We start from the raw sequence: 15,479 nt of genomic DNA, 5'->3' as shown, positions 1-15,479 counted from the left end.
ACTGGAAGTGATTTTTCAGCAGTCGATTGGAAAGGCTCCCAGCAAAGGATTCTTCATAGCTTCTCGTAGTTCTGTGGTTTTGGCACCTTTTTCGGGATACTAGATTAACGGTTCTGGCCCGGTTGATTTGTCTCACTTTCTCGGTCCAGCACTCTGGTGAGGAGACTTCAAGGAGTGGATTCTTGCCTCTGGAGGTCCAGAATGAAGCCACCAAGTTATGGTCATCACCGGTCCTAAGGTATTGGTAGTTTGCAGCCCAGGAAGGTTGCAGGTTGTCATGGGATGGCTTAAAATGCAGGTCGCCTCAAGGCCGATTAGGCACACCAGCCCAAAGGAAGGAGGAGTCCGCTTCGGAGCTTCACTGCTGCATGGGAGAAAGGGTCAGCAGAGCAACGGTCACTCAGCAGGCATCTCCCGTCACAAAGTAGCTGCAGGCGTGTTCTCTTCATCATCTTCGGATTTACTTCCAGTGGTTGACTGTGCACCAGGAATCCAGCCTCTTATACAGGAACCCAGCCAATCGGCATTCATGCTTAATTCAAACTTTGGGGAGTTGCTGTCCTTTTAGTTGGAACTGGATCCAGGCAAGCATGCTAGAAGGCAATGACAAGCAGAGTTTCTGGATCCTACCCTGCTTTCTGTCCTCAAAGACACACGGTCGCCTCGGCAGGCTTCTCAAAGGATTCCCACCGAAGACAAAGTACGAGAAGGACCTCCCCAACCCTGCAAGGAATAAGGATCAAGAAAGGACAAGCACCCAAGAAATGGTGAAAAAAGAAAACCGTCACCATTTGGTGAGGGGGATCAAGAATGACCCTTCTGTGTATTACCGTGTCTGTGAGCACAGACTAAGAGTAAACATTACACAAAAGTCTGTAGAACATGTCTACTGCCACCAGCCAGAATTATAAGCGTGTCACTGTAACAGAAACGTTACAGGAGAAGTGAGCAAGGGGATACAGTGTAACCCCCTCAGCACTCCACATAATCTGGTGTGTGCGGATCTCATAATGTAAAATGTAGAAAGGATGAAAAGTACCCTCCTACCCTTGGGAACATGTGTTCCTACAAGGAGAATAAAATAAAAATGGAAGCCCAATGGGCTCCCCAGCAACACTGCACAAAAAGTGCTGCGTGCTGTCAAAGTAATTACAGATGCCTATAAAGTTGAAGGACAGCATGGTTTTAAAGAAAGTATGGGGAGACAAAAAATTACTCCCATAGCCAAGTACCCCAAGTCCGAACAGTACCTTTGGTTAGAAGAGTGGTGCAGCTGACTTCTGTCTGGTTGCAGTGATGAAGATCCTGGGCCTCAGTGGAGATGACTCCTGTGGCAGCAGTTCGGAGCAGTTACAGGCTCTTTTTAGATCAGCGCACTTTGCAGTTTCAGCCCTCGGCAAACAGCACCACTGCAGATCTTGGACACTGTTTGGGCTTCCTTCACTCCTTGAGTCCAGCACCCTGGTGAGGGGACTCGAGTTCTGGTCGTCCTGCTTCTGGATGGTCCTGTGGAGACTCCTGGAGCTTCTGGCTGGATCACAGACATTGCACTAGACTAAGGATTTATCAACCCCTGGCAGTCGTTTCCTGCAGCAGCAAAGAAGTACAGCCAGTCTGGGGATGATGATCTAGTGGAGTTTGTCTCGGGGTTAGTTGGTCCCACTAACCCAAGGGAAGAAGTCGGTCCTTACAGAACTTCTCTTGTCTATCAGAAAAAGGAGTTTCAGCACAGCAGCAGGGCTTCACAGGGCAATTCAAAGGTCCAGGAGGTTACAGCAAGCTTTGTTCACGGTTTCTTCATCGGGTTGTTCTTCCCAGTGGTTGACTGTCTTCAGTCCCAAAACAACCGCCTTTTAAGCAGGTTTCTCCCATTCATGCACAGCCTACCTGTCACTCAAACAGCGTGGTGGCTATCCTGAAATAACAGCCAGCCAGCCAGCCAGCCAGCCAGCCAGCCAGCCAGCCAGCCAGCCAGCCAGCCAGCCAGCCAATCAGGAATGGGTGCATTCAGGCATTTCTAAAGATAAAGGACAGGGGAGTTCCGGGCACCTCCCTCACTTCCTGCCCTTCCAGACACACTGGAGCCAGAGGCGGGTTTCAGTACTGAAGCCCACCAAAGCCAAAATGAACAAAGGGTTCAAACCTGGCTTGGCATGCAGATTAAAGCCCAAGCAAGACCTCACAAACAGAAACTGGCCAAAAAAGACGGGGTCCATTTTGACAAAATGGTCACCCATGGGTGCTATACTGCAGCAGAGGATTCAGCCTGCGGTAGAAAAACACAATGGTAGGAAAAATAAACCACTGCCACCAGCCATTTCAAGTAGTGAGGGTAGCATACACATGTTACATGAGTAAGTAGGAAAAGAGGCTGCTAGGTAACCCCCCCAGCACTGCACATAAGATGGTGTGTGCTGGACCTACAAAGAAAAGGTTCACTTTACTATTCTTGGGAACAGTAGTTCACACATGAACAGGTTTTTAAACCTTATCAGAAATCCAAAGGACTTCTCTGACACTGCACTGAAGGTGCTGTGTGTCACCATACAATAAGTAGATGCCTATTGAGTTAGTCGGACTCCAAAATCAAGGGAAATCCATCATCCAAATCAGGTCAAAACACATGAGTGAGAAAAGGTGCTCACTCACTCCAGGGTTAAAACTAAAAAGTCCTTAAGTCCAGCAAAAGAGCTGGGGGTCGTTAAAGTTGAAGGCAATTAGCACAGAAATGAGAATTCGCCATAACACTAACTACATCTTGCTATGTCTCAGGGCCATTGCCCATGGTAACAGGCCCTACACATACCAAGGGTTACACATCTGGTCCCCAAACAGAGACCGGAGCACCACCAATATTCACATCCTCCACTAACATCAGATCATCAGCAATATGTGATGTGCCTGTAAAATACTCTGCCGTTGAGCCCATCTCTCTGGGAACCACTCATTCCGGTCCATAAATCTCGTCACCAAGACTAGCATTACCCCCAACCCCATCCTTAAGCTCCAAAGATTCACATACCACCTTGGATTCCTGCAATATAGTGGCAGGCCAGTACATGTCCTGGATGGCCCCCATAAAGGACACCTTTACTGCAAAACTAAACATGGCTGCAATCCTTGTTCAGATGATGCAAACAAATCTAAAGCGAAAACCAGATACCTTAAAAGCAGATGGTGAAAAGAATATCCTATGATGCACACAGAGCCAGTATCTCCCATAACCACAAATCTATTCTACTACAAGCTCCTTCATGGACAAATTTGGGGCTCAACTAAGATCTCAGTACACGCCCTTATCCTTTACAAAAATTCACACTTTTCGTACCTTTCCTGCAAGAATATGACCAAATTATAAAGACAAGGGCATTTCTCTCTGCAAATGACAGGGTTGCCCATAATTGTTGACTGGTCTTTACTCAAGACACCCAGAATCGCCCTTCAGTCCCACTCTATCACAGAGGTTAACTGTTTTCCAGTTCATATCAAACCCCCCCCCTCTCTGATTCTGACCTTATTCTATCAGCAGTAATTTCAGTCCACACACATTTTGCCCCTTTTCCAATAAATATCTTTAATAGCTTATTTGAAAAGGAGTTTTCTACTGTTTTTTACATGCAATAATTGGCCCATCAGAAAGGCACCTTGGACGCTCTACTGCCAATTAACAGACCCAGTGGCATTCTCCCCCACTCTGCTAAAGCTTTGTAAGATTTTGCTGTACGACAGCCTCAAAATGACATTCTGAAATGTTCCTTTGTGGGCAAACTTCAATTCGGTTAATGGGCAGGTCATGGAACCGAAATTACACTTCTCTCCCTCTATTAAGCGTCAGGCTGAAGTCAGGGGCATGGTAAGTTTACTGTCTGTTGAACCTATTTCCCGCAGCCTCAACAAAGTTGAAAAAAATATCCTTCTCAAACATCTGTGAAAGTTGCACTCCTAGACCAGAAAGCCCTCCACTGGTTCTAGCCCTTCCTTGCCAATAGGTCCCAACATGCTCAACTCGGGTCATTAGTCTCCTCCTTCTGTAATTCAACATTTACCTCTGCACCCTTTTCTCAAGACTCAACACCAGTACACACTTTAATATATCACTACATATCTTATGCAGATGCCCATTTGAGAATCAACATCTCCAATGTTCCTGTCTGTTAGGTTGAATTTACATCATGTGTGCTGTAATTCTCCCTACGTGTTGAGTGCCCCAGCACATTTTGCTGGACTATTGCATTTTTGTCTAACTGAGTGGGAACCTTCTTTTTCCTCCCTCGCCCATTCTTTTTTCGTGGACTCTGTGAACCCTTTTTGTTCATCTTTAATGGAGTCTGCTTGCCTTCATATTTTTGTGGCATCTGTATTTTACTATTGCAGCACCCAGCACCTTCTATGCAGTGTTGCTGGAAGCTTCTTGAGCTTCCATCTTTGGTTTTATTTTATATTCCTGTGAAAGCATACTGTTATCAGTATAAGGAGATCTCTTTTATTCTACCTATGCTTTCCTTTGTGAGATCAGCACACCCCACCTTATGTGGAGTGCGGAGGTGGCACATTGAATCCCTTTTCTCACTTCTCCTGTAACCTTCTAGTTACAGTGACACGTCTGAGTGGATGGTGGCAGTGGATATTTTCTACTGACTTTTGTGAATTCTACACGCAGGCTGTCTTCGCAGCTGCGTTAAGGGACACATGGGTCACCATTGACCTACAATGGTGCAAGTCTTTTTTTCGCCAACTCACGGTGGCTTGCCCTTTCTTGAGCCTCCCTCTGCTAAACTGGGTTGAGGGGGAAGAGAGGGGAAGTCCTGCTCCCTCCTTTCTCTTCGACGGGCTCCCATTGAGAAGGCCGCCTGGAAGAGTTGTGGAAGTGGGAGGCAGGCCAAAATGGGGAAGGCTGTGTGGGAGACCCCAGTCAGAGCCACAGGTTTGGACCAGGGAGTCAACAGACCCGGTGGTGGTGCGTTGTATACACAGACAGACTAGGTCCCCCTTCTGGCAATAACAGGCAGACTACCCTGAGAAGTGGGAACACAATGAAGGAACCAACGTCGTTGTAGAAACCAAGAACAGATTTATTACAGGAAGAGGAGTAAACCTAATGCCAGCAAGACATATTAGCACTGGTGATGGTTTGCACTGGTCTGTGGGCACAAGGCAGGGCATTGATGGCAGGCATACTATCTAGGCACACCCACTGGCATGGAACACAGGGGCCTGGAGAGTACCCTTGAATGTAGGGGGTGAGACAGGAACCCAAGGGAGAAAGGGAAGGGTTGGATGGTGAGGGGGGGGGGGAGAGCAGGCACAGAGAGACACAAAGGGAGAGAGAGAGAGACACAGGGAGGCAGAGACCGACAAATGGGGCGGGAGGCAAGACAGACAGGCCAGGAGCCTGGAAAAATAAAGGTGGTTGGGTAGGAAAGGAGTGGAAGGAAGGAGAGGCAAGACAACAGTACCTGTGGAAGGGGCCTCCTGAGCTCTGCTGCCCACCTCACACCACCGCCAACTACCAAAGAGCTAGTCCTCTCTGCACAGGCTTATATAAAGCTGTTGCTCAAAACACTCCAGGGCCAGCCCTGTTTGGTTGTTGCCAGGACACAGTTTTGTCATTTCCAGGAGCGATGGGATGCAGAGCAGGGCACACACTTTCAGATATTCTGTGCAATTCTCAGGTCAGGGGTGTTTGCAGTTGGGGCCCCGAGGGGAGGTTACTTGTAGGGTATGGAGGGATTAAATTATAGAGTGCAGGGCAGTTGGGACCCCAAGGGGAGATTAATTGTTGGACTGGGAAACAGAGGAGGTTCCCAGAAAAGGTGCAATAGGTCATGGGCTAGCTTGGTAACTTGAAGATGGCAGGCTAATTACAGGGTGTAGGAGAAGTAGCATTCTAGAGCCCCCCACCCATGACTGACACAAATGGAACTTAGTTTGCAGGGTTCAGAGAGGCTTCATGCCAAGACAAAGGAAAGATAGAAATAATATGGTGGGGTGAGTGGGAGGAAGAGTTGAAAGGGGTTCCAGGCTGCAGCCGAGCAACAGGTAAAACTGTTTTTTTGATGGATCATGGCTTGGGTTCACAGTCTCCTCCCCCCCCCCCACTTACCCCCACACACACAGTATAGGCGACACCAAGGAAAATACATTTGGGAAAATAAAAGTCACTCAATACTTTGGAAAATTAAATTGTGCAATACATTCAATACAGTGGGGAAACTAAAAGTCTTGTTAATGTAAAATATCTTTTATAGGGCGCAACTCGGCCCTGGGCCTCAGTGCGCAGCATGTAAGAGAAGAAACAGGAAGTCTAGAAAAACAAAAAGGAGAAAGGAAGTAAGGCGCTTAGTCGCTGGAATTGCAAATGAAAAGGGACATAGAAACTGCCATTTCCACATTGTCTGTGTGTCTGGGAGGACACCAAAACTCCTCAGGCTGTTGTCCTCCAGTATGTCTGCTTATCCAGTTCTGACTGGGTGCTTTGCTGTCCCCTTGGTACAGCCACCGCCCAAAGTTTGAATGTTGCATGCATGCCGAATGGCTGGGTTCCTGCACAAAAGGAGAGGGGTCTTGCTGCTGAAGACAGTCGACCACTGAAAGATCCATTCTGAAGAAATATGACGTCTGCAGCTACATCCGGTGGCAGCCAATGCCGACTGAGTGACCACTGCTGCTCCAGCCCTCTCTTCTGTGTGACATGAAAGATCCAGACCAGATGACTTCCTCCCTTGGACTGCTGGGCCTAATCAGTCTCAAGGCCAGCTACGGTTTGAGCCATTCCACAAAGTGCTGCGATCTTCCAGGCCTGCAATACCCAAATACCCTGGGACCTCTGGCACTGCTGCTGTGCATAGTCTCGTCCAGTGTGATTCCAGCTGCAAACTCGTGGGCATCTATTTGGGCCTACAGAGATTCCATTCTGATTGTAGAAGTCCTCTCAGAAGAGTCGAGGACGGAGAGAAGGAAGGATGTCTGCCGGGTGACAACTGTTGCTGCTTGTATCAAGCCTCCACAACCAAGTGCCACAAAGATCGCCCGCTGGGCATCCCTGTGACTGAGTCTGTCTTCTATTGCCAAAAGCTCCTCCATCCATCAAGGCCAGACACCCAAACCAGAGCTGCTGTAATTTTCCCCCGGGGACCTGCTGGTGACATTGTCGTTCATCATAGAAGGTACTCAGGATTAAGATTCTGGAAACGGATTTAATATTTTCATGCAATGCACGCATTTTTGCTAAATGGCATTCAATGTAGAGTGGTCAAACTATATAAAAACACCTACAAGAGTTGGGTCTTCAATCACTTTAAGGTCATCAAGTAATCCTTTTACCTTAGGTCTTCAGGAAGTGCATTGAAAACATCAGTCCGAAGACTCTTTGCAGTTTGCCCTACCACTTTCTTTTCAACTACAAGTCATTCAAAGCACAGCAGTTCAGACGAATTCATCTCTCCGGAATAAATCACATCTCTGTGGCACACTCCACCTTACACTAGCTTCCCATATCAGACAGAATACCATTTCACACGCTAATTCACAATGACCGTGCAAAGTTGTAATTGTAATTGGTGATTTATAACGCGCCTAATAACCAGAGGTTTCTAAGCACTGACCCGGGGATCGAACCTATGTTGCTCCGTGTCATCTTGCTTCCAAGGCGAGCACGTTCGCCCCTGAGCTATCCTTTCGAGACCCCCTCCTGTGCATGCTAGGTCGTAACCTCAAGTGAAAGCTTTCTTCTTGCAATCCATACATTTAAATGAGTCACTCGAGGTGGACGACACTTGAGGCTGAATGCTTGGTGTTTGAGGCACTCAGGTAATGAACCTAACCAACTCTGGTTCAGAGCTCTACTCCAACCTCACTTCCTCTTGGCTTAATCAGCCATTCTCTGACCATATCTGAGCAACAGCTCCAATAGGAGGTTTATTTCACAGTGTGCACCATATATGGTCAGACTCATTCACACTTAACCCAGGCCATATACAGTGATCAACATGCTGCTTACCATGTGGCTGTCGGGATGGGTGGTACACCTGCAGGTCAAAGGGTTGGGTATTTGTGCGCTGCACCACTGTCACATTGTTGCCTGTCCACTTGTTGGCTTTTGCAAGTGTGTTGGTTCTCCAGTCTGTCCAGTAAACCTCACCACCGTACAGCGTGACAGCAAAAGGGTGCGACAGGTACTCATGCCCACGGAGGACTTCAATATGTCCAGAGCCATCATACAGCGCAGAGTAGATGGCATCAGACCTAAAATTAGAAAACCATAGGGTTGTTTGGCAAAGGAAGGGTGCCAATACATAAAGTGTTCCTATAGTTCTACCATCTTCAAGACTTCCATGCACCCAATAGCTACCATTCCCCACTTCGTGGGCTACAGTACATACAAAGACACTTCTTTAATCTCCAACCATTTAAAAGTTACAAACAATCCAATATCCAATATTATATTGGCCATTTGTATTTTAATTCTGCAGCCATTAAGCATATTCTAGAAAGGCAGGGCCTACATTGTGTACTGTTCACCCACACCACTCTGCACATTTCCAGGACACCTCATGTTCTAGAGTGCTCAGGCTGCTGGAATGGACCGGAATAATGAGCACCTGGAAGTCTCACCTGGCATCGATCCAAAGGATTCTCCGCTCCAGATAGTCCACCGTCAAGCCATTGGGCCATCCACCTGAGCCAGTCTCTTTGTGGATGGTACGGCGCCCTTCACCACTCATGGAGGCAGCTTCAATCCGAGGCAAGCTGGCATCCCAGTCTGTCCAGAAAAGGATTCTAGGGAAGGAACATTCAAAAGGGTTTAGTAAAAAGAAAATGTCATTGACAGCTCCATGCATTCAGCCTCCATTAAAAACCTACTAGATATGAGTGGAATCTCATCTCCCTCCACCAAACTCTTCATTGAAGCAAATGTGTGCCAAATGCAACTAATTTTATAATTCCTATGGTTAAACTACACTTTCACCCATGCGGTCTTTCAGGCAACAAAGTCCTCCCAGTGCACAACGACAGAATATTAAGTGATCTGCTGTGCCTCTAAAAGTTAATGTTGTATTCAGGGCCTCAGATAGGATTTTAAAAATCAGTATTTTCACGGCGACTTTACAAAGATATGTGAAATGATTTTTTAGTGAGTAAAACAAGTGATTCACATTCCCAATGGCGGTATTTTTTAGGCGTGTAATGTATTCTGTGGTAAATTAGACTCTGGAGCCAGACAAGAGGTTGGCTTTGCAAAAATGTATTAAAAAAGTGTACAGCCTTTGCTATCCCTGCATCCCAAGCAGGGTTACCCCTGTTCTAGAAAGAATATAACGGGTGCTCATTAGGATGTCTGGCAACAAACCAGTCCTCTGTCCAAACCTAATTAAAGCATAAGCCCGTCCCTACTATTAACACAAATGGGCTAACACAAGCTTTACCCTGAAGGCGCTGGTAAAGTTTTGTGTCTGACAAGATAATGGTAGCTGGTTTCTGACCCCCACCCAAATGTCTTTCTGGCTTCTTTCCAGCTACAGTTTCACAAGGTATTCTTCCTCTGTTTGCTGCGCAAGAGTCTTTTTCCCCTGTAGGTTGGATAGCGGTCACTAGTACAGGCTCTCGCATACCCTCTTGGTGCACGGCTCCTTTCACTTCGCCATTCGGCATTATAGTTCCCACCCAGTCTAGGGTCATTCAGTTTCATTTCCCTCCATGGGGTTTGTTCCCTTTCAACTCAGCTTGGGGGGGGATTTGTCTCCTACCCCCAGCTTAGGATTTCTTGGTTCTCAACCTCCTCGCCCCCGTCTGGTATATAGCCCTTTTCCCCCTGGCTTGGCATCAGGCCGGTCCTCTCCGTCTTCCTGATGGGAACCACTGTCTACCTTGCCCCTCGTAGCAGCGTTTCTGCGGTATTCCATGGGTCCATAGCATAGTCTACTTCCGGCACCAGACAACCACTTCTGATGTGGTTGTGCCTCCTCGTCAGTCGAGGTAGCGTCTTACTGGCTCAGCATCAGGTAGGAGAGGGTAGCGTTCCCCAGGATGCTGCGTTTCTCAGTGCCACATGCCAGCTGTGTGTGGCTGCTTGCTGTCTCCACCTTGTGGGAGGGACTCATCCTGCAGTTCACACTGCACAACCTTATTTCTCTCCATGTGTCGGTCTTGCTGGCGTGTGATATTTCAAGTAGTAACAAGATTGTACAATTCCTTGTTTCTGTGGTTCACAGAATAATAGTTTCCTTGAAGGGTCAGAAAACTTATCAACCATTTCCAAAGGTTCACACACACCATTATCCTTTGTAATGTCGATATAGCCCAAACAGGTGGGGATCTGCACATGAGGCAGGATGAATAAAATCCCTGTAAGGGGATTCCTTGTCCACTAAGGGGTAGTCACCCCATGTGGAATCCCAATTGTCATGTCCCCATGGGGGATGTTAAGCTTAGCAGGCTCACCTGCCTAGTCTGAAAAGGGGTGGCTGCCCCTTAAGGAGAAAGGACGAAATTCCTGGATTCGTCACAATTCAAAATCATATCTTATTGTAAGCCATGCACAAAAGATGCAGGTTTACCTTACACTTCCTCTTCAGAACAGGGATTTATAATAGTAGAGGTCCTTCCTTGGGACGGCTCCTCTGGTACAACTGATCTGAACCTATCTGTGGACATGTGAATGGGTAAGAAGAGGGCTGGCTCCTGGGTGTCTGGGGACTCTTGCTGGGTGCGTGTTTCTGTTTTTAGGGAGTAAGAGCCTCATACTTGATTATCCATTGGGCTGTTGATCTATATCCATCATTCACCATCAATATTTTGATGGGTTTGGAAAAAAAAAAGCAACGATAAAAACCCTTGTAGTTGCAACACAGTAGAATAGGCAACTAACGCTAAAAAGGCCCACTTTAACATCACCAGCTAGTAGCCATCATTGGAGGTTCACCTCCTGATCAGAGCCACACAGCAATGCACTATGGGTTGACTACACAAATGTACACCACACAACTTACAAACCAATGTTTTAACATTGTGTATTCAAAGAATGGTGATTTTATTTTAACTATAGCAACATTTTAAAAATTGAGTTCGAAAATTTGCAAAAGCGTCATTAAATAATTTTAATGTTTTAAAGAGTAAATGGACAACAGGGTTAAAAAAATGTCAAGTTGCAAGCTAATATCCAAGCATTAACAGTCACTCGCCCCTTCAGTTCTCCACATACATAGCACACCATTTCTTACTCGCCAAGCGTCAAACCTCTCTAGCCAATGGCACTGGACCAGTTTTGTAAATAAAAAGTCAAACAAAAGCCACGTATCACCATTCCGAAGTGTAATATTTAAATGTGAAGTTAATGACGAAGTGCAATGTTCCCACTACAATGCAGGGGGGGCCTGATACACCATTGGGGTTTCCGCTTTTTACAGATTTTAGTACACTTTCTGGGTTACACTAGGTGATGGGTACTTAGTTAATGAAGCAAAATACTGGTAGAGGGGAAAGTGTAGACTCCTACTCTTAATTGAATCAAGCCCTCCAGGAAGCTTAGTCTCTCTCCCAAAATCCTCTGCCCTCATCCCTGTTTATCGATAGGTAGCTGGTCATTTTTAAAAGAAATTGCATTTCAATTTATTACAGCAAGAATATTTGAGATTTTAACCAGGTAAAATATACAAATTGAGATAACTGTTTTCCATTTTCATAATAATTCACTATCTTACAGTTTTTCCAATCCAGAGATAGGGCTCTGCCCCAATCTTAATGTGCAGAAAGGCTACTGAGCAGGTGAGTAGAAATCTACCCCAGGATCCAGAATAATAACTTACCCAGCTTACGCCAGACCACAAAGTATTAACAAAAAATGCCTGTACACACCCATCTCGGGGATCCAGGGCAATGGCTCGAGGGTGCTCTATGTCGCCAGCAAGCAGTGTTGTCCGCATTGTGCCATCCAACTTGGCCACCTCAATCTGATCTAGGTTGCTTTCGACCCAGTAAATGTTGCCTGCAATCCAGTCCACAGCAAGTCCCTCTGGAGTGGCCAGCCCATACTGAATAACCACTTCAAAACTGGTGAGGGCTGTAAAACAAAGGAGACAAATAACATTAATAGTCTGAGAATTCCTGCTTTAAGAAGAGGAACACATTTAAATGTCAGGGTAACCATGCAGGAAATGGGGGCCCAAGTACACGCATGGGTGGGTCTTGGCACCACTAACAAGGCAGGGCACAAACTCTGGCTTGATGCCAGAGTTGGGGACAATGAGTATCTTCTAACACAGTCACTGCAACCCTTTTGAGTATGTGGTCCTTTGGCCTCTAGCACAGGGGTGTTTTTTGCCTTGCTTTTGGCCCTTGCGAAAAAAATGTTTTTCCTGCTTTCCTCCCATAGACTTCTATAGGACACCCTTGGTCTTTGCTTTGAACAGTGCCCTGACTTTTTGGAGGTACTTCTACTTTATGGCCTTTGTCCTTTGCCGCATTCCTATGCGGAAACTGATCCGTCCATAAGTCTATCAGTACTGAGAAGGGATGTACAGTGGAATTTCGAATGGAGAAAATATTGCAAATCGCCTCAACTGTTTCCCGTACCCCACCCCTATATTTTGAAGAAATGTGCCCAAGAATGGAGAAATGTTCGCAAAAAACAGGCAATCATTTCTCCATTTGTTAATTTTCCGACTAAATTTTATACGGGTACCCCGAGAAGATGTCTTGTATTGTTTCAATTGAACACATCACTCTAAAGGAGTGTTTCCATAACATTTTCTGTCACATACTTTTGGTTACATTTAAAATGTGCTTAGAATGAGCTGTTTTACCACAAATGACTACTAAAGATGTCTAGCACCTGTTAAAGATTTCTTTTAGAAATCTTCCCTCCATAGTTCTATGGACCCTCAAACATTTTTCTTTAATTTTTGATCCCGTCCTGACTATTCCAGGGAAGTGAAGCCTTCAGCCTCACTCCCTTCACCTTTTGCTCATTAGGATATTGGGAGACTGATCAGTACTTCAGACTATCAATACTAGGAAACCAGGTTTCCCTTTTGTCTTTTTACCTTCATGGTAACGTTTTAACAGTGCACATAGCATTGTCCAATGCAGTCCAATTGGGATGCTTTTCAATCACCCTAGTCTTTTACATTTGGGATTTTTGGTTACTTTGATATGTGCCTAAAGACAAGCTGGTGGAAGGAACATTTTTAAAATGTTTGCATTATTTCTTGTGTGCACATTCACATTTACCACGTACGGCTACTGAACGTGGCCCGTGCCCTAAAATGGCCACGCAACGAGATTTTCACTAGTTCTTTGGCCATATTGTTGTTTGGCCTTCTTCCTGCCTTGCCAGGAAATCCCATGTAAGGTTATCTCCACTTGCCTGGGAAAATGGCAACATTTGGGAGCTGGTGATGCCTTTGTGTGAAGGCCTACTTAAAGAGGTGGGACTGTCTGGTCCCATATCACATCCGTGATAACTGAAAGTCTAGGTGTGTGGCAGGTCTAGCTTGTTAGGGAGATGTACACTTTGTATGCTTCATCCCCTCTCCCAGTGAGGCCCACAGTTATTTCTGCTGGACTTCTGTACCTTTTTCTTTCTGTCCTGAATGAGGAGAGTCTTTTTCCACTCATTCATCATTCTTAGGGGCTCCGTCATCTGGAACTCCGTTCTCTGTTTTACCGTCACTATGAAGTCTACTTTCCTCCATATCTCTTTTAAGGCATCCATCTGTGTAACTTTTGTGGCACACAGCTCCTTATGGGCAGTGTTGCTGGGAAATCCTTTGGGTTCTCTGAGATTCTTTCTATATCCTTACTTACTACTGTAAGTAAGGACAGAGGGATGCTTTCTATCCTTCCAAAAACGTTATACTATGAGAGATTAGCACACCACCTTATGTGGAGTGCTAAGAGGATACCCAGTATGCCCCTTATCTCTGCCCCTGTGGCTTTTTAGTCACATAGACAACCCTATAGTTATGGCTGGTGGCAGTGGACCTGTTATACCAACTATTTTGGTATTGTTTACCACATACTCTATTTACACAATTGGGTCACCTATGTTCTAACATGGTGGCTCCTTTCTTTTTTCACCATTTTAATCGTGGATGTTCTTTGTTAGTCTTCCTCCTTCCAGAATGGTAGAAGGGCTATGTGTGTTTTACCTTTGGCGGAAACCCTAGGTGTGTCCCTGCCTAGGCTCCAGTGCGTCTGGGCAGGCAAGAATTGAGGAGGAGTTATTCACTCCCCTGCCCTTTGTTTGCCAGAGTGCCTGAATGGAACCAGTTACCACTGGAGGGCTGGCTGTCCTGATTGGACAGCCACCCACCCCTTTCTGTAAACTGTGGAGAGAGTTTGCAGAGGAGTGTGGGAAAACTAAATAAAAGCCGAGGTTCGGGAGGTAAAAGGCATGTTGTCCACTTGAACAGGACCACTGAAACAGAAGAACCGAAGCTGAAGACGACCAGAGACGCTTGCAGACCTTTCCAATCACTGAACCTATCATAACTGTACTGACCCCATTCTCCGATCGACAGAAAAGCTCCGAAGAGGAAGACATCGTCCCTTTGGCTGGTGGGACCAACCAGACCTGAGAAACTACAAATTGAGCTATTTCCCAAGGTGCTGTGCCTCTCCCCTCTCCAGAACCACAGACCAAGAATACCAGGAGACCTCTGACCCATTTCCAGTTCAAAGTCTTTGCAAGGCCGAATCCGTCCAGAACATTGGGGAGCTCCAGTTGGACCTCCAGAGGCACGATACGATTCATCAAAGTCCCCTCACCAAAATGCAGGACTTCAGAAGTGAAGAAGATAGACTGGGCGAATACTGTCCTTTGTATAAAGGCGCCAGAACCCACAGACCATCCAAGGGGAAATTAAGAAATCCATGGCAAGAGTCCTCTCTCGAGACTGCTGCTGAGACATCGCATTTAGAGTCCTTCCTTTTATCACCAAACAGAGGAATCAGGAGACCGGGTCTGTCGCCAATGCACACAGGAGACTCCAGCTACAAGCATTTCTTCTAACCCAAGGTACTGTAGGGTGAAAGCTATAACTTACCTTGAACCGAAATGTTGCTGCAGAGTGACTGGAGTGCATGAAAATGTGTCCAGGGTGTGCACTCTACCTCGAACCCAAGCTTACCAGCTAATGTCCCTTAAGTGAGTCCTTTTTCAGGGTTCCCTTGTTGTGTTGTATTGCTGAATAACTTATCATAGAGACTGAAAGTATCCCTAGGAATGTTTGCTGTTCTACTTCTTAAGACTTTGGATCTACTCCTAGACTGAATCTTTTGGAGTTAGGGATGGGACTTGGAAAGCAATAGTTTGTCTGAAAATTGTCTCTAAAACGTTAAGCTCTGCTGCAGTGTGATTAACCAACCTTTTTACTTCCTAAAGGACTTTATCTTATGTGGTCTTGCTAACAAAATACAATTACCTTATATATGTGAAGTACCGCGACTATGCAGTAGTACCAATAATACGGTAGAGCTGT

The 15,479-nt window shown here is 46.0% G+C and overlaps 1 protein-coding gene across 2 annotated transcripts in view; it reads right to left on the bottom strand.

The window, feature by feature from the left end:
- The window catches only part of LRP1 (LDL receptor related protein 1), a 1,300,039-nt gene that overhangs the window by 644,364 nt on the left and 640,196 nt on the right, over positions 1 to 15,479 (bottom strand). For both annotated transcript variants that reach the window (XM_069653565.1, XM_069653566.1), the window contains exons 25-27: positions 11,854 to 12,058; positions 8,614 to 8,778; positions 8,000 to 8,244 (exon numbers count right to left, since the gene is read on the bottom strand). In XM_069653565.1, the coding sequence (XP_069509666.1) occupies positions 8,000 to 8,244; positions 8,614 to 8,778; positions 11,854 to 12,058 (615 nt within the window). The remainder of the gene's footprint in view (positions 1 to 7,999; positions 8,245 to 8,613; positions 8,779 to 11,853; positions 12,059 to 15,479) is intronic.

This window comes from Ambystoma mexicanum, chromosome 3q (assembly GCF_040938575.1).
Source record: "Ambystoma mexicanum isolate Mex_15411 chromosome 3q, UKY_AmexF1_1, whole genome shotgun sequence".
Lineage (NCBI taxonomy): Eukaryota > Metazoa > Chordata > Amphibia > Caudata > Ambystomatidae > Ambystoma > Ambystoma mexicanum.
Note: the sequence above shows the minus strand (reverse complement) of the source record. Positions and strands in the feature narration are given on the sequence as shown.